This window comes from Carcharhinus amblyrhynchos, chromosome 20 (genome assembly GCF_965287045.1).
Source record: "Carcharhinus amblyrhynchos chromosome 20, sCarAmb.v2.hapA, whole genome shotgun sequence".
Taxonomy (NCBI): Eukaryota; Metazoa; Chordata; class Chondrichthyes; order Carcharhiniformes; family Carcharhinidae; genus Carcharhinus; species Carcharhinus amblyrhynchos.
The window spans coordinates 50,838,377-50,859,568 of record NC_137343.1 but is presented as its reverse complement, the minus strand read 5'-3'; the positions used below and the strand labels follow the sequence as shown (position 1 = coordinate 50,859,568).

The 21,192-nt window shown below is 46.0% G+C and overlaps 1 protein-coding gene across 2 annotated transcripts in view; it reads left to right on the top strand.

The window, feature by feature from the left end:
- The window catches only part of upb1 (ureidopropionase, beta), a 125,771-nt gene that overhangs the window by 85,178 nt on the left and 19,401 nt on the right, over positions 1-21,192 (top strand). For both annotated transcript variants that reach the window (XM_080208603.1, XM_080208602.1), the window contains exons 6-7: positions 1,983-2,152; positions 8,001-8,082. In XM_080208603.1, coding sequence (XP_080064729.1) covers positions 1,983-2,152; positions 8,001-8,082 — 252 coding nt within the window. The remainder of the gene's footprint in view (positions 1-1,982; positions 2,153-8,000; positions 8,083-21,192) is intronic.

Genomic DNA, 21,192 nt, shown 5'->3' with positions numbered 1-21,192 from the left:
CCATGACCGCTGAAGTGTTCCCCAACAGGAAGGGAACACTCTTGCCTGGTGATTGTCAAGCGATGTTCATTCATCTGTTGTCATAGCGTCTGCATGGCCTCCCCAGTGTACCATGCTTCGGGACATCCTTTCCTGCAGCGTATCAGATAGACAATGTTGGCTGAGTTGCAAGAGTATGTACCGTGTACCTGGTGGATGGTGTTCTCATGTGAGATGATGGCTTCTGTGTCGATGATCCGGCATGTCTTACAGAGGTTGCTGTGGCAGGGTTGTGTGGTGTTGTGGTCACTATTCTGCTGAAGGCTGGGTAGTTTGCTGCAGACAGTCGTCTGTTTGAGGTTGTGCAGTTGTTTGAAGGCAAGATGTAGGGCTGTGGGGATGGCCCTGGTGAGATGTTCATTTTCATCAATAACATCTTGAAAACTCTGGAGAAGATGTTGTCGCTTCACCACTCCAGAGAAATACTGGACAACAAAGGGTACTGTGTCCACCACGTTTGTCTTCTGAGGAGGTTGGAGCAGTTTTGCACTGTGTGTCGGAACTGTCAAGCGCCATGTCCTGTTCTTATGAACGCGTCTTTCAGCATCCGGAGGTGCCTGTTGTGATCCTCCTCATCTGAGCAGATCCTGTGTATACGGAGAGCTTGCCCGTAGGAGATAGCTTCTTTAACAAGTTTAGGGTGGAAGCTGGAGAAGTGGAGCATCGTGAGGTTATCTGCGGGCTTGCAGTACAGTGAGGTGCTGAGGTGACCGTCCTTAATGGAGACGCATGTGTCCAAGAATGCAGCCAAATACAGAGAGTAGTCCACAGTGAGTCTGATGGTGGGATGGAACTTGTTGATGTCATCATATAGTTGTTTCAGTGATTGTTCACCATGAGTCCAAAGGAAGAAAATGTCATTGATGTATCTAGCGTATAGCATCGGTTGAAGATCCTGTGCGGTGAAGAGCTCTTGTTCGAGCCTGTGCATGAAGATGTTGGCATATTTGAGGTTCAGATTTGGTCCCCATGGCTGTTCCGTGTGTCTGGATCCTCTGCAAGACGTGCTGGATCATTGACATGGATGCCATCATCTCACGTGAGAACACCATCCACCAGGTACATGGTACACACTCTTGCAACTCGGCCAATGTTCCTATTGCTGCAGGAAAGGATGTCCCGAGGCATGGTACATTGGGGAGACGATGCAGACGCTATGACAACAGATGAATGAACACATCTCGACAATCATCAGGCAAGAGTGTTCTCTTCCTGTTGGCGAACACTTCAGCAGTCGCGGGCATTCGGCCTCTGACCTTCAGGTAAACGTCCTCCAAGGCGGCCTTCACGACACATGACAACACAGGGTCACTGAGCAGAGACTGATAGTCAAGTTCCACACACATGAGAACGGCCTCAATCGGGATCTTGGGTTCATGTCGCACTATCTGTAATAACCACGACTTGCCTTGACTTGCAAAACCTCACTGTATTGTCTGGAGACAATACACATTTCTTTAATCTGTGCTTAACCCTCTCTCCACTCACATTATCTGTACCTTTAAGACTTGATTACCTGTAAAGACTCGCGTTCCAATCATTATTTTGTAAATTTGAGTTTGAGTCTTTATATGCCCTGTTTGTGAACAGAACTCCCACTCACCTGACAAAGGGACAGCACTCCGAAAGCTAGTGGCGTTTGCTACCAAATAAACCTGTTGGACTTTAACCTGGTGTTGCGAGACTTCTGACTGTGTTTACCCCAGTCCAACGCCGGCATCTACACATAGTGGATAATCATCCTAGGGGGTGGAGCTCTTTTTTTTAAGCAGAAGATGGTCTGAAACATGTAGGGACTGGGGCAGTTGGTGGGCTGCTCGGGGCAGTAGGATGGGGATGCCAGCCGCTGCAGTTTTCCCTTGTTAATAAACAACCTTTTGAGTCCCTGACAAAGTATTTAACACGCATTAATTCTAGTTACGGATGTCTTTCCTTCTTCACAGTCTACGTACTACATGGAGGGAAACACGGGACACAGAGTGTTTCAAACTCAGTTTGGACGGATCGCTGTAAATATCTGCTTTGGTCGGCACCACCCTTTGAACTGGTTGATGTACAGTATTAACGGAGCTGAGATTATCTTCAACCCCTGTGCTACTGTCGGGGATCTGAGGTAAGAGAACAGTGTGACTGATTTTAATGATATCTGTGGTCACACTTCACTCTCCAGTTGGCAAGAACCTTATGATGTTCTAGCCAAATCGTTATTGATGTAACATAGTGTATTGCTTCCACTGATTACTTTCATTATGCCAGTATTAGGTAGAACAGATGGCCATGACTTTCATTGTGATTGAATTAATCATGAACTTTGAAAAATATTTTCTCAAAATAGCAAAAATTTGTTGTGTTTTCTAAATTTCCACATCCCCAAATATTGGAAATTTTTCAAATTAGAGTATGATGGGTGGGTGGAGATCTCTCTGTATTTGTACTTAGTTTGAAACTATAAACCCATATACATGATTAGCCTGTAATGCAAATCCAATTAAGCAGATGAGAACATTAACAGGAAACTATACAAGGTACAAATGGAAGTCCACTTCACCAGATGGAATCTTTCTAAATCTATGTCAGCATATTATCAGATTTAAATCACATTTCCAAACATATTGTATCTCTCAGCTGCTGCAAGATGATGTTGGCAGAGCAATGTTCACATTGACATTTAATTGCTAAGACCTCTACACTCTTGTCCAGTATGAGCTGTGCATGTTGGCTATGCCGTGAACCTGCAATCAATATGAGGAGTTGTATCGTGAGGATCGCTGGTTCCTGGAGAGTTAGTGGAGGGTAGCGCCCTTCGCTGGAACTGGGATGGAGATCAGACTGAGTTTTCAACAGAGTCAAACTTCACAGGATTAATATCAAACCAAATTTGACATTGAGGCACATAAATTATTAAGGCAAGAGACCAGAAGCTTTGCTAAAGAAACAGATTTTCACGATAAGATTTACAGCACAGAGGGAGACCACTCAGCCCATACTTTGTCAAACAGGAGGCAGAGAGTGGCGGTCAATGGGTGCTATTTGGATTGGCGATTGGTGACTAGTGGAGTGCCCCAGGGGTCGGTGCTGGGGCCTCAGCTATTTACCATTTATATAGATGATCTGGAGGAGGGAACCGAGTGTATTGTGTCGAAATTTGCTGATGACACCAAGATTGGGGGAACGGCAAATTGTGCAGAGGGTGTGGAGAGTCTGCAGAAGGATCTAGATAGGCTGGGCGAATGGGCCAGGAACTGGCAAATGGAATTTAATGTTGGCAAATGTGAGGTTGTCCACTTTGGTAGGAATAATGGTAGGAAGGACTATTACTTACATGGCGAAAAACTGCAGCATGCAACGGTGCAGAGGGACCTCGGGGTCCTTGTGCATGAGTCGCAAAAACCCAGCCTACAGGTGCAGCAGGTGGTCAGGAAGGCAAATGGGATGCTGGCCTTCATAGCGAGGGGGATTGAATATAAAAGTAGGGAGGTCTTGCTGCAGCTGTATAGGGCATTGGTGAGGCCGCAGCTGGAGTACTGTGTGCGGTTTTGGTCGCCGTACTTACGCAAGGATATTTTGGCCTTGGAGGGAGTGCAGAGGAGGTTTACTAGGCTGATACTGGAATTGAGGGGGTTGAACTATGAGGAGAGGCTGAATAAACTGGGCTTGTACTCGTTAGAGTTTAGAAGAATGAGGGGAGATCTCATTGAGACATATAAGATGATGAATGGGATGGATAGGATAGAGGTGGAGAGGCTCTTCCTGCTCAGAAAGGACAGTAGGACTAGAGGGCACAGCCTCAAGATAAAGGGGGGGCGGTTTAGAACGGAGTTGAGGAGGAACTTCTTCACTCAAAGGGTGGTGAATCTCTGGAATTCTCTGCCCATTGAAGTGGTGGAGGCTGCCTCGCTAAATATATTTAAGATGCGGGTTGATAGGTTTTTGATAGGCAAGGGGATTAAGGGTTATGGGGAGAGGGCGAGAATGTGGAACTGAGACACGACAGATCAGCCATGATCTTATTGAATGGCGGGGCAGGCTCGAAGGGCTAGATGGCCGACTCCTGCTCCTATTTCTTATGTTCTTATTGTGCTGACTGGCAAAGCACTATCCAGGCTAATCCCAATGACCAGCTCTTAGAGTCACAGAGTACAAAAGTAAGGCAGTTTACGTTAAATCTGTAAAAACACTGATTTGATTTAAGGTTCATAATAGACTCTGGAGAAAACAGGTAACGGGAAAAACCACTGGAAAACTCAGCAGAGATTTAATCAGTCCAGACACTCTGGGCTGTGGTAGGCCTCAATTTGGGAGTAAGCCTCAGTTTGGGGGGGAGTAGGCCACTAGTTCAGGGAGTAGGCGTTAGTTTGTGGTTGGTCTCGGTTTGGTTCTTCTACATTTAAAGGACCTGATGGGACAGATGAGAAAGACAGACTCGTTAATCTAGGATCTCATTGCAGCTTCTGGCTCCTCCATCTTTGCTCCCACATTCTGAATGAAATCCTAATAACCTCCTCATCCTCAAACTATCTGCAGGGGTCACCTGTAGATCCCCTGTGTCCATTACTGCTCTCTTCATTGGATGGTCTACATGTTTCCTAAGCCGACAGCCTTGTATCTCCAGTTGTAGGAGACCAGTCCTGTTCTCGCCACTATTTAACCAGTTACCCAGGCCAGAACTACTGCAAAGCTTTTAACAACAATGGCATCTTCCACATTAAACTCTGTTTTTTTTCTGAATCATGATTTTCCTTCTGAAAAGCTTGCCCAACCTCCACCTTCCCTGCCAAATTTGTGAATATCCTATCCAGTCATGTTCTTAAATGGCTTCCCATCAGTATCTCAGCTGGTGTGATCCCTGTGGTCATGTTAGGGGTGGTGTTATAAGACAGTGCCAGAATTTTACTGCCCTGCCCACCACGGGAATTAGAGCAGACGAGAGGTGGACCGTGAAAAGGTCCGTTGACCTTGGGTGCGATTTCATGGTTTTGGGACAAGCAAAGTCATAAAGTTTACTTGTTTTTTATTGATGATTTAAATGTTTGCACCGCCTGCTCTGTCAGCCCATTTGATGCTAGGTGGCAAGGTACCGCCCTCACATGGCAAATGCCATTGGACTTAAGAAATTTTGGAACTCTTCCGTCCTGAATGATGTGCCATTGTCTGTGAGACACCACCACATCTGGAATGCCATGGATAGCAAATATCTTCCTTAACTTGTCAATGGTGTCCGTGGCTGTTGTGGACTTCGTCGATTGCACATCTAACCACTTGGATTGTGCGTCTACCTACACAAGAAACATATGACCCATGAATGGCCCAGCAAAATCTATATGTAACCTCACCCATGGTCAGCCTGGCCACTCCCATGGATACAAATTCACGAGTGGTGGTAAAGCCTGTTGAACTTTGCAACCATCCTTTCTATTTCCTTGTCAATGCCCAGCTACCACACAATTCCTGTTAGGGCCTCCATTCTACTTTGACCTGGATGAGAGTCATGCAATTCTGACTTGAACCTTGTAGGAAAGGAATCTCAGACGGTGAGATTAAAGTCTTGGAGGTGGGTTCTTGTAGCCGTCCAGGTGGGAGCCAGGTTTGGAGAGAATTCCAAGGCGTGTTCTTCACATTTGGAGTTTGGGAACCCTTGCCAGACAGACAAAGTTTCAGTGAGATTGATTGGATCACAGCATGACGAGCATTTGGATGGATTGTTGGGAAATCCATAGAATCTGCTTTGGTCGCATCTGTCATTTACTTTGGAGTACAGTGTGTCTGTATACAGTTCTCCCGTTAATTCACATGGATGCTGAATGTTAGAGTGTAAGCTGGATGTGGTGAATTGATTTACCTTTCCTAATTTCTGTCAGTAAAACTATAGCTGGGATAAAGGAGTATTGAATATCAGAATTATTTTCTTTTGTTTATATCGAGTTTTTTCCCAACCATTTTGTCTGGTGTAATATAGTTCATCTTTCTTGTTTAATAAATGTTATATTCTTTCTGTTAAAAGTTCATCAGATTCCTGTGAATTTACTCAGTTCCTTCCCTCCTCACTTTCAAACAGTGTTGGGACCTATCAAACCAGGCGTCATTCTGACTTGTCTCATGACAAAATCATCTGGGATTGTAGCAATAATAAATAAGAAAAGGGATGATTGTGCAAGGTAAAAAGAGATGGGAACGGGATGAGTAAAGAAAATGAAAGAGTAGGTTTTGAGGGTTAAATGGGAAAAGGGGAATTACCACCAAAAGCTCCCCAAGGACAGAGGGATAAAGGTTAGGGTTTTAAATTGCTGATCTCGGTGTTGAGTTTGGAAGGTTGCAAAGTGCCTAATTGAAGAAAAACCTCCTGCACCTTGAACTTGTATTGTGTTTCATTGATACAGTATGGGAGGCTGCTTCATTTAAAATAATTTGGACAGTTGACAAGACAACGCAGGGTAGTGGTGGGGGTGGTGGTGGTGCTATACAGAGGATATTTATTAATATCCTGCAGTCGATAAGAGATCTTTTAAGAGGAGAAGCCAGTGAAAGTGGGGCTCAGGAGTGACACGTTTTGATTAGGTAAGTAGCTTTCTATTAATCTGATCAAAATACATTTCAGGTGTGTGAGTCAGTCAGTAAAGGGCTGTATTATGTTTAAGTCAGCCCTGTAACCTTTATATTGGCTTTTAGGTCACTAATATTTGCTCCTTTTGTCGTTCTGACTGTGTGGTTGGAGGAGGATTCCATAAGCACTGATTGAAAAAGGTCAGGAAAGACACATTTCAATGTCAGGATTTACTAGCCTGGTTTTCAGTAGATTAGTTGTTAGATTAAACTGCTTCTCATAAACTCAAACCATCTCCATGATACCACTGCTGAGAGAAGGTTTTAGCTGTCTCGTGGGTTACAGTCAATGTTCTGTCTGAATTCTGGTCCTGGTGCGACCATGCACAATCTGGACATTTTACCACACAAAAATAATGTCAAGGGTCCATGCGCGGAAGGAAATCACTCAGCATTCCAGAGTAAAATGAGAGGGAATACTGATTACAGTCTCGGGAATATTTCAGTGCAGCTATGATGTTGACAGCTGACCAATAATGTGGGCTATTGCCTGGCTGTAGCCTATGTATATAACTCTAATCCGAGCAATTATTGCCCTATCAGCCTCTCCGAATGTTCAGTGAAGGAATTGCCAATATTGCTATCAAGTGACTCCTTCACACTCATAAGCTACTCAGCTCCAATTGAGCCAGAGTTACCTTGTTCCAGAGCCTCTGTCCAGACAAAGACATCAGATGAAGGTGGGAGTGACTGCACTTCTCATCAAGGGCTATCTAACTGAGTGTGTTATCACCAGGAAGAAGGTGGCTACATCTGTCAGAGGCCAGGTATCTAGGCCCAAGACATCATCCGGGAAGTGTCCTGGGTCCAAACGTCTCCAGTATTGCCCTCCGCTCTATCATTGGGTAAGGCGTGAGGCTTGTTTGCTGACAATCCCACAACGTTTAGCTGCATTTATATACCTTTGCCCATCCCCGCCCCTGTCTGTGAGAGAAACAACATGTATTGATAAATAAGTTAGTACTTAGTATGTATCACACACTCCTATACATTTATTTTCAATCAGATCAGCCAGTTAACATAATAAATTGAGCTGGAACTTTTCTGTGTGAGGGAATCTGCTTTTTAACTCATTATGCGCCATGACAAAATTAAAGAGACCAATACCATGCTAAATCTCAGAGAGCTATTCTTCGTTTCCCTCACAAATATATTGTTAAACAGGAGAGTTTGTGCTTTTTGCCTGCTCTATGATTTACATCCCAGTTGTTTTATCCCGAGAGTTTTCTTTTGGAGGTTGTTACGAATGATAAATATAACTAACAGGGTACAGTTAATAGGCAGTTCTCCAAATTTCTTGACGCAGTGGAAGGACCTGGAAAGGACGTGCTTCTTTAAGCTTGTTATTGTAACTGTTTCAGTGAACCCATGTGGCCCATTGAAGCCAGGAATGCTGCCATTGCCAATCACTGTTTCACGTGTGCCATCAACCGAGTAGGGACGGTGAGTAACACCTTCTGATTTAACCTTCAACTGCTGCCAGGTCAGTGGGACAGGACCACGGTACACATTAGCACTCAAATTTTGCTAGAGCTTTAGTGAATCAAACAAATTTTCCATAGCACTTGTTAAAATACTTGAACAGAACAATGTGCGGATGAAGGGTATCCTGAATTGTAAACCTTCAGAGGTCTTTGTCAAATTATAATAAGATTTTTCTTTGGCTTGTGTTCGTTCTGCCCTTGGTTGCCAATCTTCTTACTGTGATAAAACAGTCATTATTCTTCCTGAATCCCTATTTGAATGCGGCTCCTTATGGAAATGATGATTCAAAAAGGGAGGTAGAGAGAAAACAGGAAACTGTAGACCTGTGAGCCTAGTGTCAGTACTGGGAAGTTGCTGGAGTCCATTATCAAGGATGTCATAGCTTAGCATCTGGAAATCAGTGACATAATCAAACAAAATCAGCATGGATTTGCAAAGGAGAAATCATGCTTGGTGAATCTATTGGAATTCTTTGAGGATGTAACTAGTGGAGTTGACCAGGGAGAACCAGTCGATGTGGTTTATTTAGACTTTCAGAAGGCTTTTGACAAAGTAGCACACCACTATGCAAAGTTAAAGCACATGGGAATGCAGGTAGTAATTTGAGATGGATAGAAAGCTGGTTAGCAAACAGGAGGCAAAGAGTTGGCATAACTGGGTCTTTTCCAATTGGTAGACAACGACTAGTGGCGTTCCGCAGGGATCTGTGCCAAGACCCCAACTATTCTCATTATAAATGATTTGGAAGAGGGAACTAATTGAATTGTCTCCAAATTTGCAGATGACACCAAGTTGGATGAGAGGGTGAGCCGTGAGGAGGATTCAGAGATGTTTCAGCATGATTTGGACAGGCTGAGTATGTGGGTATTTGCATGGCAGATGCAGTATAATGTGGATAATTATGAGGTTATCCACTTTGGTAGCAATAATAGGCAGATTATTATTTGAACGAGTGTAAATTAAGAGAGGTGGACATTCAGCAAGACCATGGTGTCCTCGTGCATCAGTTGCTGAAAGTAAGCACGCAGGTACAGCAGGCAGTAAAGAAGGCAAATGATATGTTTGCCTTCATAGCGAGAGGATTTGAGGATAAGAATAGGGATATTTCGTTGTAATTGTTTAGGGCATTGGTGAGGCCACAAATGAAGTATTGTGTACAGTTTTGGTGTCTCATCTGAGGAAGGATGTGCTTGCTGCAGAGGGGGAACAGCGAAGGTTTACCGGGCTGATTCCTGGGCTGACAGGACGGTATTATGAGGAGATGCTAAATCAGTTAGGATTATATTCACTGGAATTTAGAAGAGTGAGAGAGGACCTCATCAAAACTTATAAAAGTCTAACAGGAATAGATAGGGTAGATTCAGGAAGAATGTTCCCATTGGTAAGGCAATCCAGAATTAGGGTTCATAGTTTGAGGATAAGGGATAAATTTTAGGACTGAGGTGAGGAAGAATTTCTTCACCCAGAGGGTGGTGAATGTATGGAAAGTCATGATCACAGAATGTATTTGAGACCAAAACATTGTCTGATATCAGAAAGAAATTAGATAAAGCTGTTAGGGCTACGTGGATCAGGGGATATGGGAAAAGGAGGATCAGGGTATTGAATTTGATGATCAGCCATGATCATAGTGAGTGATGGGGCAGGCTCGAAGGGCTGAATGGCCTACTCCAGCTTCTAGTTTCTATATTAAAGATCCCTGACTTAACTGAACAATTAGTGTCTCAGCCTGAAACGTCTGCCCAATTAGTGTCTCAACAGATGTGGCACCACTGTTTGAAAAAGGAGGTAGACGAAAGGCCGATTAGGTTAACTTCTGTAGTAGGGAAAATACTTGAATCTATCATCAAGGAAGAAATAGCGAGACATCTGGATGTAAATTGTCCCATTGGTAAGACACAGCATGGGTTCGTGAAGGGCAGGTCATGTTTGACTAATTTGGTGGAATTCTTTGAGAGCATTACGTGTGCAGTGGACAATGGGGATTTCCAGAAGGCATTTGACAAGGTGCCACGCCAAAGACTGCTACATAAAATAAAGATGCACGGTGTTACGGGTAATGTATCAGCATGGATAGAGGATTGGTTAACTAACAGAAAGCAAAAAGTGGGGGTAAATGGGTGTTTTTCTGGCTGGCGATCAGTGACTAGTGGTGTGCCTCAGGGATCAGTGTTGGGACTGCCATTGTTTACAATTTACATACATGATGTGGAGTTGGGGACCAAGTGTAATGTGTCAAAATTCGCAGATGACACTAAGATGGGTGGCAGAGCAAATTGTGCAGAGGACACAAAGTGTGCAGAGGGATAGAGATAATCTAAGTGAGTGGGTGAGGGTCTGGCAGATGGAGTATAATGTTGGGTAAATGTGAGGTCACCCATTTTGGTAGGAACAACGGCAAAATGGACTATGCGCAGAGAGACCTGAGTGTCCTTGTGCAGGAATCTCAAGGAGTTGGTTTGCAGGTACAGCAGGTAATTAAGAAGACAATGGAATTTTGCCCTTCATTGCTCGAGGGATGGAGTTTAAAAACAGCAAGGTTATGTTGCAGCTGCATAAGGTGCTGGTGAGGCCACACCTGGAGTTACTGTGTACAGTTTTGGTCTCCTTACTTGAGAAAGGATATACTGGCACTGGAGGGGGTGCCAAGGAGATTCACTCGGTTGATTCTGGAGTTGAGAGGATTGGCTTAGGAGGAGAGACTGAGTAGACTGGGGCTATACTCATTGGAATTCAGAAGAATGAGGGGAGGTCTTCTGGAAACATATAAGATTATGAAGGGAATAGATAAGATAGAAGCAGGGAAGTTGTTTCCACTGGCGGGTGAAACTAGAACTAGGGGGCATGGCCTCAAAATAAGGGGGAGCAGATTTAGGACTGAGTTGAGGAGGAACTTCTTCACACAAAGCGTTGTGAATCTATGGAATTCCCTGCCCAGTGAAGTAGTTGAGGCTACCTCATTGAATGTTTTTAAGGCAAGGATAAATAAATTTTTGAACAGTAAAGGAATTAAGGGTTATAGTAAGCAGTAGGTGGAGCTGAGTCCACGAGAAGATCAGCCATGATCTTATTGAATGGCGGAGCAGGCTCGAGGGGCCAGCTGGCTTACTCCTGCTCCTAGTTCTTATGCTCTTAGAACAAAGTGCATTAGAATGTCACCTGATTTTTTTTAAAATGACACGGACCTTATTCAGTCAAAAATAGAAGCCAAGCCCAATAAGATATTAGCAGCGATGACCAAGATCTCGCTCAAACCTTGCTGTCTTTTTTAAGGAAGGTTTTGAAGGAAGGCGAAAATGTAGGAGGCGGAGAGGTTTTATAAAGGAATTCCAGACCCAGTTGGGGCCACGGTGGATAAAGACACAGCCGCTACTGATGGAGAAAAGGAAGTCACAGGTGCTGAAAAGGCCAGATTGAATGGGCACAGAGAGACACATTATTAGACTGGAGGAGTATAGGAGCTGGTGAGGGGTAAGACCATACACAGATTTAAACAGGAACAGTTATATAAGCAGAATACTGTGGATGTTGGAATCTGAAACAAGAACAGAGAACGGTGTCTGACTGCATCCGTAGGGAGAGAAAATTGAATCAATGTTTCGAGTCCATTTGACTCTTCATCACTGGTGAAGAAAAGGAGAAATGTATTGGATATTAAACCAGAGCTGTGAGAGGTTGCAACAAGATATTAGCAGCTTTAAGAACAAGAGACAGATGCCCTGAGGTGGGGGTCAGGGAGGGTTTTTGCATTGACACAATAAATGTATGGGATATTTTTTAAAAAGGGTTACGATGGAGCAGTGAGTCCACAGGGTGACTTTCACACTCCTGATCAAGGCTGAGGAAGGTGGGCAGGCAATCAACCAAAGAGAGGACAGAGGCCCAGCCTGGCTGGGGCAGGCCAGATAAAGACAGCAGGGGGCAGGCAGCGAGCCAGCAGCACATCCAGTCCTCGAGGTTCAAGGCATAGCTGCCCAAGCCAGGTGAGGAGCTGGGAGGTGTGAGGGCCAGGCAGGCTGGCACAGTTTTCAAGGAGCAGCGGATCGGCTGACCAGAGGTCAGGACTGAGAGTGAGGAGGACTGGACAATCGGACGGGTGAAGGCGAGAGCAGAGGCCAAGTCGGATATTCAGCAGCAGCCAGAGAGCCAGCAAGCCACCGGCACACCTGCCAGCTTAGATTCTCAAGGGGATCAGCTGCAGGGGCGACTCAAGCCCCAGGCCAGAGCTGAAGGGGCTGGGGAGGCAAGGGTGAGGTCATACCATAGCCAGGCAGCGTGTACCAAACGACACACACATCCTCAACAACAGCATCCACCAAAGGTTTCGGTGAATTGTCTGACCGGCTGATTTCCGGAGACAACACATCGGCAGAAAAACTTGAACAAGAGTTGGACTCAGAAACGAGAATGGAACTACAAGGCATTCTGAGATTAAAAGACAGTAGTATTCTGTTCTTGAGGCATGAAATAACTCAGCAGTTTAGTGAGCAGGGCTTGAGAAATAGGAAGCCTCACTTACCATGTCAGCCCTGGGAAACTAATCAGCCAGCCCCTGTCTGGGACACCTGGAGGGGGGGAGTTCCTTCAGGAACGACCTTCTGTTTCCCTGACAGCAAAATTCTGTCTGTGCATGCACACACGTGTGTGTGTCTGTGTGTCTGTGCGTGCACACACGTGTGTGTGTCTGTGTGTCTGTGCGTGCACACACGTGTGTGTGTCAAGGTGGGGGGTGCAGCCATGGCTCAATTGATAACACACTCTACTCGAGCAATGTTTTGCCTCTACATAATTTAAGGACCCCACGCACCCCGGACATTCTCTCTTCCACCTTCTTCTGTTGGGAAAAAGGTACAAAAGTCTGAGGTCACGTACCAATCGACTCAAGAACAGCTTCTTCCCTGCTGCCATCAGACTTTTGAATGGACCTACCTTGCATTAAGTTGATCTTTCTCTACACTCTAGCTATGACTGTAACACTACATTCTGCACTCTCTCCTTCCCTTCTCTATGAACAGTATGCTTTATCAGTATAGTGTGCAAGAAACAATACTTTTCACTGTATGCTAATACATGTGAATAATAAATCAAATCAAAAGGTTTTAGCTGCATTACAGAGAGTTGATCACAAAATCTAGGCTGACATTCCTGTCCAATGCTGAGGGAATGCTACTGTGTTGGAGATGCCACCTTTCAGCTGATGTGTTAATATCTCTAATGAATATATAAGGTTCAGTGACATTATTTAGGAGAGCGAGAATTCTGTTGAATGCTCTAGCCAATATTTATCCCTCAACAAACAGATTCTCATGATCACTTTGTTGTTTGTGGGATCTTGCTATGTACAAATTGGCTGCCAAGATTCCTACATTACACCTCAAAAGTACTTGTTAGGTGTAAAGTGCTTTGGGACATTCTGTAGTTGTGAAAGGTGCTATATAAATGCAAGTCCTAATTGCTTCTAGTGTAGCAGTGTAATTTTAATGGGGCCATTTACAGATCAATTGAACACGATCAGAAAGCTGTTTCTAAGAGGAGTAACCAGTTCCCCAGGGCCTTAAACATTATTTAACTCCCCTGTAGGCTTTCGGAAAGTGTGGGAAGTTTATGGCTAATTTTTGACCTTGGGATTTCGATGCCTTTACCCTGAGGAAGGGATTTGGGACCTTGGTCACCCAGCCTCTGTTTTGTTTCACTTGCAACCCATGTCCTGAATTTCTTCCACAAGTGAAGCCTCTCCTCTGGGACATTGCCTGCAGTAAGCATGGGAACAAGATATTCCTGCGCCCTCACGTACAGCATTTGGCACAGGAATAAACTTCCTACAATACAACAGCAACTACACTTCAAAAGAACTTCTTTGGCTGTTAAATGTTTTGGGATATGCTGAGGTTGGGGAAGGTGGATATGTATTCAATATGTATTTTCTTTCATGATGAATATGCCATCAAGCTAGGGCTTTTCATCATCCAAGCTCTTTGATTGAAGAGCTTATGATGGATATGTTGTATATGTGTCACTGGACTCAGACATCGAGGTGGTAAATACAAGTTTACCTTCTCAAAGGCAGATGTGGGCAGTAAGTGTTGGTCTGGCCTAGCCAGCAATGCTCTCAGGCCTGAAAGAATCAAAAGGACATCTACAAACTGAATGTAGAAGTCCATCACATAGTTAAAAGTCTCACAACCTCAGGTTAAAGTCCAACAGGTTTATTTGGAATCACAAGCTTTTGGAGCGCTGCCCCTTCATCCGATGAGGCAGGAGCAGTACTCTGAAAGCTTGTGATTCCAAATAAACCTGTTGGACTTTACCCTGGTGCTGTGAGACTTCTTATTGTGCGCACCCTAGTCCAACGCCAGTATCCCCACATCATTATATAGTTGATGATGAAGCTGTGAGACTCCAGGCAATGTCTGCTGGGAGCTGTTACCTGAGATGTTCACCCAGCCAGAATTCAGTAACCACCATGATGGATCTCAGTGGGAAGCTGCTGCTGAAGCTTTGTACCCATACCTGCTGGAACCATTATTCAGGGGGTACAGTGTGTTCCTGCTGTGATCGGGAGAATGGTCACAACTAACTCATCTTTCTCACAAGGCACGAGTGTAGAGCCCACAGCATCTCCTTTCTATCTGCAGAGGGCTCCACCCTATATTTCCCAGTTATCCAACTGCTGACTAGTGTCCACCTTCCATGAGCCATGTTTGGGGTCAGAGTCATTTGAGATGAAGCTGGCCCGTGTGTGGGGGAGACTGGGCTGAACAATAACTGAGCCAAGTGCACTGTCGTCTCGGGACTGTTAGACTGACTCATTAATGTGACCTGAGGAGGGGTAAGTCTGTTAGTGGCAGCACCAAGTAAGGTCAAAATCCTGATGGAATCGGGCAGTCCCTGTCAGATTAGCTGGGAGAGTTTCCCACTTTAGAGAGAAAACAAGTTGCTGCTTGATTCTGCCCTTCAGATCTGCTCCATCATTCAGTAAGACCCTGGCTGATCTGTTTTGTGTTTCAGATTCCACATTCCCATCTTACCCCTCCACCCCTCCCTCCATAAACTTAGATTCTTGTTAAGCGAATGAATCTATCTACTTCCGCCTCAAAAATATCCAGTGACCCCGCTGCCATTGCTTTCTAATGCAGGATCACACATCTCTCTGAGGAAAACTTCTCCTCATCTCTGTTCCAAAAGGTAACTCTTAACTTTAAAACAGTACACCCTAGTTCTGGACTTACCCACAAGAGTAAACATCCATTCAGGGTCTTTCAATTAAGTCAGCCCTCGCTCTACTAAACTCCAGTTTAGTAAGAAATAGCAGAGAATGAACAGAAGAGGAGAATGATAGAGGGAAGGAATAGTGGCAAAGAGGTGGAGGAAAAGGAGCATTAACTCAGAGGAGATAGCAATTGACATTTTTATGACATCTTTAACATGGTCATAAAGGTGCATCATGGAGCCATGTAGGACCATGTGATCAGAAGCTTTATTAAAGTAAGGTTTTCATGAACATTGCAAGGTGATGAGGTCTGGGGCTTGAATTCCAGAGCTTAGGACCAACACAGCTGAAGCTAAAACCACCAGTGGTGGAGTCAGGGATATGGAAGAGGAATGCAGATCATAGAAAAGCTTTGCAGGATTGCAGGAGAAGACAGAGAAAGGAAGGGGGACAGACCATGAAAAAATTTGAAACAGAGGATGCGAATTATAAATTTGAGGTGTTGATGGACTACAAAACAGGCATTATAGGTTAGCTCTAACTCTCCCCTTGGTGTTCACACCTTGCTGTCTGCAGATTGAGTCTGGAATATCTTCACTTTGGCCTCAAAACATCCTACAACTAGCTCAGAAATGACACCGGCTCTTACAACAAATCTAACAATTCTAATGTTCAGGAGATCCATGCCTCCCGTTATTTGTCATTGTGAAATTATAGAGTCATGTATACCACAGAAAGAGGCCATTTGGCCAATTGATTCTAGTCAAGCATACCTTTCAGTTCTATTCTCCCATTCTACCCCTGTAGCCCTGCAAACGTTATTCCTTCACGTGTCTGTTGGATTTCCTTTTTCATATAATTGATCATCTCAGCTTGCACGTGATCAGTGAATTCCAGATCATTACCACTCACTGTGTACAAAGGTGCTTCCTCATATCCCCCTGTACATCTCACCCAAAACTTAAACTCATGTCCCCAGTCCTGGCAATGTTGTCCACTTTAACTAAAAGTATCAAAATCTTGTACACCTCAATCAAATCTCCCCTCAACCTCTTTTGCTCCAAGGGGAACAACCCCAGCTTCTCCAACCTAACCTTGTAACTAAAATCCCCCCATCCCTGGAATTATTCTGGTCAACCTCCTCTGTATTGTCTCAAAGGACATCGCATCTTTCCTAAAGTGTGGTGACCAGAACTGGGCATAATACTCCAGTTGTAGCCTAACCACAGTTTTATACAGGTTCAGTGTAATTTCCCAGCGTTTGCATCTTGTTTTGAAGCCCAAGACCACCCTCTCAATATGCACAAATAGAACTGAGTGACCTGGCTCTTTAGGGTCTGGATTGCATTTCTCCTCATCTTGGAGCCCAGCTGTCTCCCACATATATACCCACACTCCTTCACTCTTCCTGCTGAGGGTGCACCGTTTCCCTCAGATCCATCTCATACAGCTAGTGTGATGAAATCAGATAGTGAGCAGTTTCAAACTGGAATTATCATTTGGCTGTCTGCTTCGCTCAGTCTCACCTGATGAAGTTGCTCATAACTTATTAATGATCTGGATGAGGGTATAGTTGGGTGGATTAGTAAGTTTGCTGATGACACCAAAGTCGGAGGTGTGGTAGATTGTGAGGAAGGGTGTCATAGTTTGCAGGGTGACTAAGAAAGGTTGCAGAGCTGGGCCGCGAGGTGGCGGATGGAGTTTAATGAGGAGAAGTGTGAGGTAATTCATTTCGGTAGGAATAACAGATGTGTTGAGTATAGGGCTAACGGGAGGACTTTGAATAGTGTGGAGGAGCAGAGGGATCTAGGTGTATGTGTACATAGATCCCTGAAAGTTGGGAATCAAGTAGATAAGGTTGTTAAGAAGGCATACGGTGTCTTGGCGTTTATTGGTAGGGGGATTGAATTTAGGAGTCGCAGCGTCATGATGCAACTGGACACAACTCTGGTGCGGCCGCACTTGGAGTATTGTGTGCAGTTCTGGTCCCCACATTACAGGAAGGATGTAGAGGCTTTGGAGAGGGTGCAGAGGAGGTTTACCAGGATGTTGCCTGGTATGGAGGGGAGATCCTATGAGGAGAGATTTGGGGTTGTTTTCGCTGGAAAGAAGGCGGCTAAGAGGGGACCTTATTGAAACATATAAGATGATTAGAGGTTTAGACAGGGTGGATAGTGATAGCATTTTTCCTAGGATGGAGAAAGCTAGCACGAGGGGGCATGGCTTTAAATTAAGGGGTGGTAGTTATAGGACTGATGTCAGGGGTAGGTTCTTTACCCAGAGGGTGGTGAGGGACTGGAATGCCCTGCCAGCTGCAGTTGTAAATGCGCCTAGTTTGGGGGCGTTTAAGAGATCTGTGGATAGGTTTATGGACGAAATGGGATTGGTTTAGATTAGTGGGTTAGTGTTTTTTTTTAAAAAGCTGGTCGGCGCAACATCGTGGGCCGAAGGGCCTGTTCTGCGCTGTTATGTTCTATGTTCTATGTTCCTCGCTTTATCTTCGCAACAAAAATTCCTCCCATGGGCAAAATCTGTAACATTCTGTAAACTCAGGAGCTGAGAAGCAATTGTCATAACTCTGAATCTCATTCTCAACTAGGCATTCATCCACCCCTTAGTTTAAAGATGGTCTTCAATACGGCCAACAAGATGATTCACCACAGACAGTGAAAGGTTTCATCATTGTGTTGAATATGTAATGGGGAGCCCTCCATTGCTCAGGTATGTGAGAACCTTCAGATGCAGAAAAACCTCAAAGGATCAGCCTCCATACTACTTCTCATTATCTCCTACATTCTTTGTGTCCTGAATCTCTTCTCAACGATAGAAAGTGTCATCACCAGCACTATCAAGTGATGTTCACTCGCCGATAACCTGTTCAGTCTGGGTTCCACCAGGGTCGCTCAGCTCCTCACCTTATCACAGCCTTGGTTCAAACATAGACAAAAGAGCTGAATTCCAGAGGTGAGGTGAGAGAGACGGCCCGTGACATCAAGGCTGCATTCAATCGAGTGTGACATCGAGGAGACCTAGCAAAACTGAAGCCAACGGGAATCAGGAAAACTTTCTGCTGCTTGGAATCTTTCCTGGGTTCAAAGAAAAATAGTTGTGCTTGTTGAATGTCAATCATCTCAGCTCCAGGATATCACTGCAGGAGTGCCTCTGGTTAGTGTCCTAGACCCAACCATCTCCAGCTGTTTCATCAATGACCCCATCCATCAAAAGGTCAGAAGTGGGGATATCTGTTGATGATTGCACAATGCTCAGCACCATTCTCAACTTCTCAGTTACTGAAGTTGTCCATGTCCAAATGCAACAGGACCTGGACAACATTCAAGTTTGGTTGAAATGTGGCAAGTAACATATGCCACATGAATACCGGACAATGAACATCTCCAACAAGAGAAATTCTAGCCAGTTCCCCTTCACATTTAATGTCATTGACATTATTGAATACTGCATTATCAATATTCTGGGGGTTATTAGAAAATGAACTGGACTAGCCATACTGTGGCTGTAAGAACAGATAACGGTCTGGGAATCCTCTGGTGAATAACTCACCCCCTGACTCTAAAAAGCATTTTCACCATCTACAAGGCGTAAGTCAGGATTGTGATGGAATACTCCCCACTTGCCTGGGTGGGTGCAGCTCCATCAACATTTAAGCTCAACACCATCCAGGGCAAAGCACCCAATTGAGTGGCACACAATTCACCACTCCCTTCACCACTGACACATGGTGGTACCATCTACAAGATACACTGCAGCTCACCAAGTTTCTTCAATAGACATATGGCAACACCAACGCCTGCAAGTTCCCCTTCAAGCCATTTACCATCCTGACTTGGGTTTTTGGATCAAAATCCTGGAACTCCCTTCCTAACAGCATTGCCAGTGTATCTACGCCACATGGACTGCAGCTGTTCAGGAAGGCAGTGTGACACCACCTGCTCAAGGGCAATTAGGAATGAGCAGTGAATGCTGGTCTAGCCCGCAATGCCAGCCCATAAATGAATAGATTGAAATAACACGTTTCAGTGTGTGGATTCCAATTTACCAATTCCAACCCCAGCTCCAGAATCCATTAAATCCCACATTTAGATTGTGCCTTTAAATACTTCAGTTGAATAAGCCTCATGGGTCAGCATAAATGCAGGACAGTGGTTAGCACTGCTGCCTCACAGCACCAGGGATCCAGATTCAATTCTTGGCTTGGGTCACTGTCTGTGTGGAGGTTGCACATTCTGCACGTGTCTGCATGGGTTTCCTCCAATTCCTCCCACAGCCCAAAGATATGTAAGTTATGTTGATTGGCCATGTTAAATTGACCCTAGTGTCAAGGGATTAGCAGGGTAAATACATGGGGCTATAGGGATAGGGCCTGGGTAGAATTGTGGTCAGTGCAGATTCGATAGGCAGAATGGTCTCTTTGTGCACTACTGGAATTCTATCATCGCATCCATTCGTGTGAACTACTCAGGAAATATTATGGAAGTTCAGTGACTGGGTCAGAAAGTCAGTGAAAGACTCATTGCACTTATCCCTGAATCTCTCGGATGTTCCTAGCCCATTATCACCAGAACCCCCCACTGCTCCTCACACTCCCAAACCCCCCCCACTGCTCCTCACACTCCCAACGCCCCCACTGCTCCTCACACTCCCAAACCCCCCCCCCCACTGCTCCTCACACTCCCAAACCCCCCCCCCACTGCTCCTCACACTCCCAAACCCCCCCCACTGCTCCTCACACTCCCAAACCCCCCCCCACTGCTCCTCACACTCCCAAACCCCCCCCACTGCTCCTCACACTCCCAAACCCCCCCCACTGCTCCTCACACTCCCAAACCCCCCCCCACTGCTCCTCACACTCCCAAACCCCCCCCACTGCTCCTCACACTCCCAAACCCCCCCCACTGCTCCTCACACTCCCAAACCCCCCCCCCACTGCTCCTCACACTCCCAACCCCCCCACTGCTCCTCACACTCCCAACCCCCCCACTGCTCCTCACACTCCCAAACCCCCCCACTGCTCCTCACACTCCCAAACCCCCCCCACTGCTCCTCACACTCCCAACCCCCCCACTGCTCCTCACACTCCCAAACCCCCCCACTGCTCCTCACACTCCCAAACCCCCCCCACTGCTCCTCACACTCCCAAACCCCCCCCCCACTGCTCCTCACACTCCCAACCCCCCCACTGCTCCTCACACTCCCAAACCCCCCCACTGCTCCTCACACTCCCAAACCCCCCCCACTGCTCCTCACACTCCGAAACCCCCCCCACTGCTCCTCACACTCCCAAACCCCCCCCCACTGCTCCTCACACTCCCAAACCCCCCCCACTGCTCCTCACACTCCCAAACCCCCCCCCCACTGATCCTCACACTCCCCAACCCCCCCCACTGCTCCTCACACTCCCAACCCCCCCCCACTGATCCTCACACTCCCCAACCCCCCCCACTGCTCCTCACACTCCCAAACCCCCCCCACTGCTCCTCACACTCCCAATCCCCCCACTGCTCCTCACACTCCCAAACCCCCCCCCCACTGCTCCTCACACTCCCAAACCCCCCCCCCCCACTGCTCCTCACACTCCCCAACCCCCCCCACTGCTCCTCACACTCCCCAACCCCCCCCACTGCTCCTCACACTCCCAACCCCCCCCCCACTGCTCCTCACACTCCCAACGCCCCCACTGCTCCTCACACTCCCAAACCCCCCCCCACTGCTCCTCACACTCCCAACCCCCCCACTGCTCCTCACACTCCCAAACCCCCCCACTGCTCCTCACACTCCCAAACCCCCCCACTGCTCCTCACACTCCCAACCCCCCCACTGCTCCTCACACTCCCAAACCC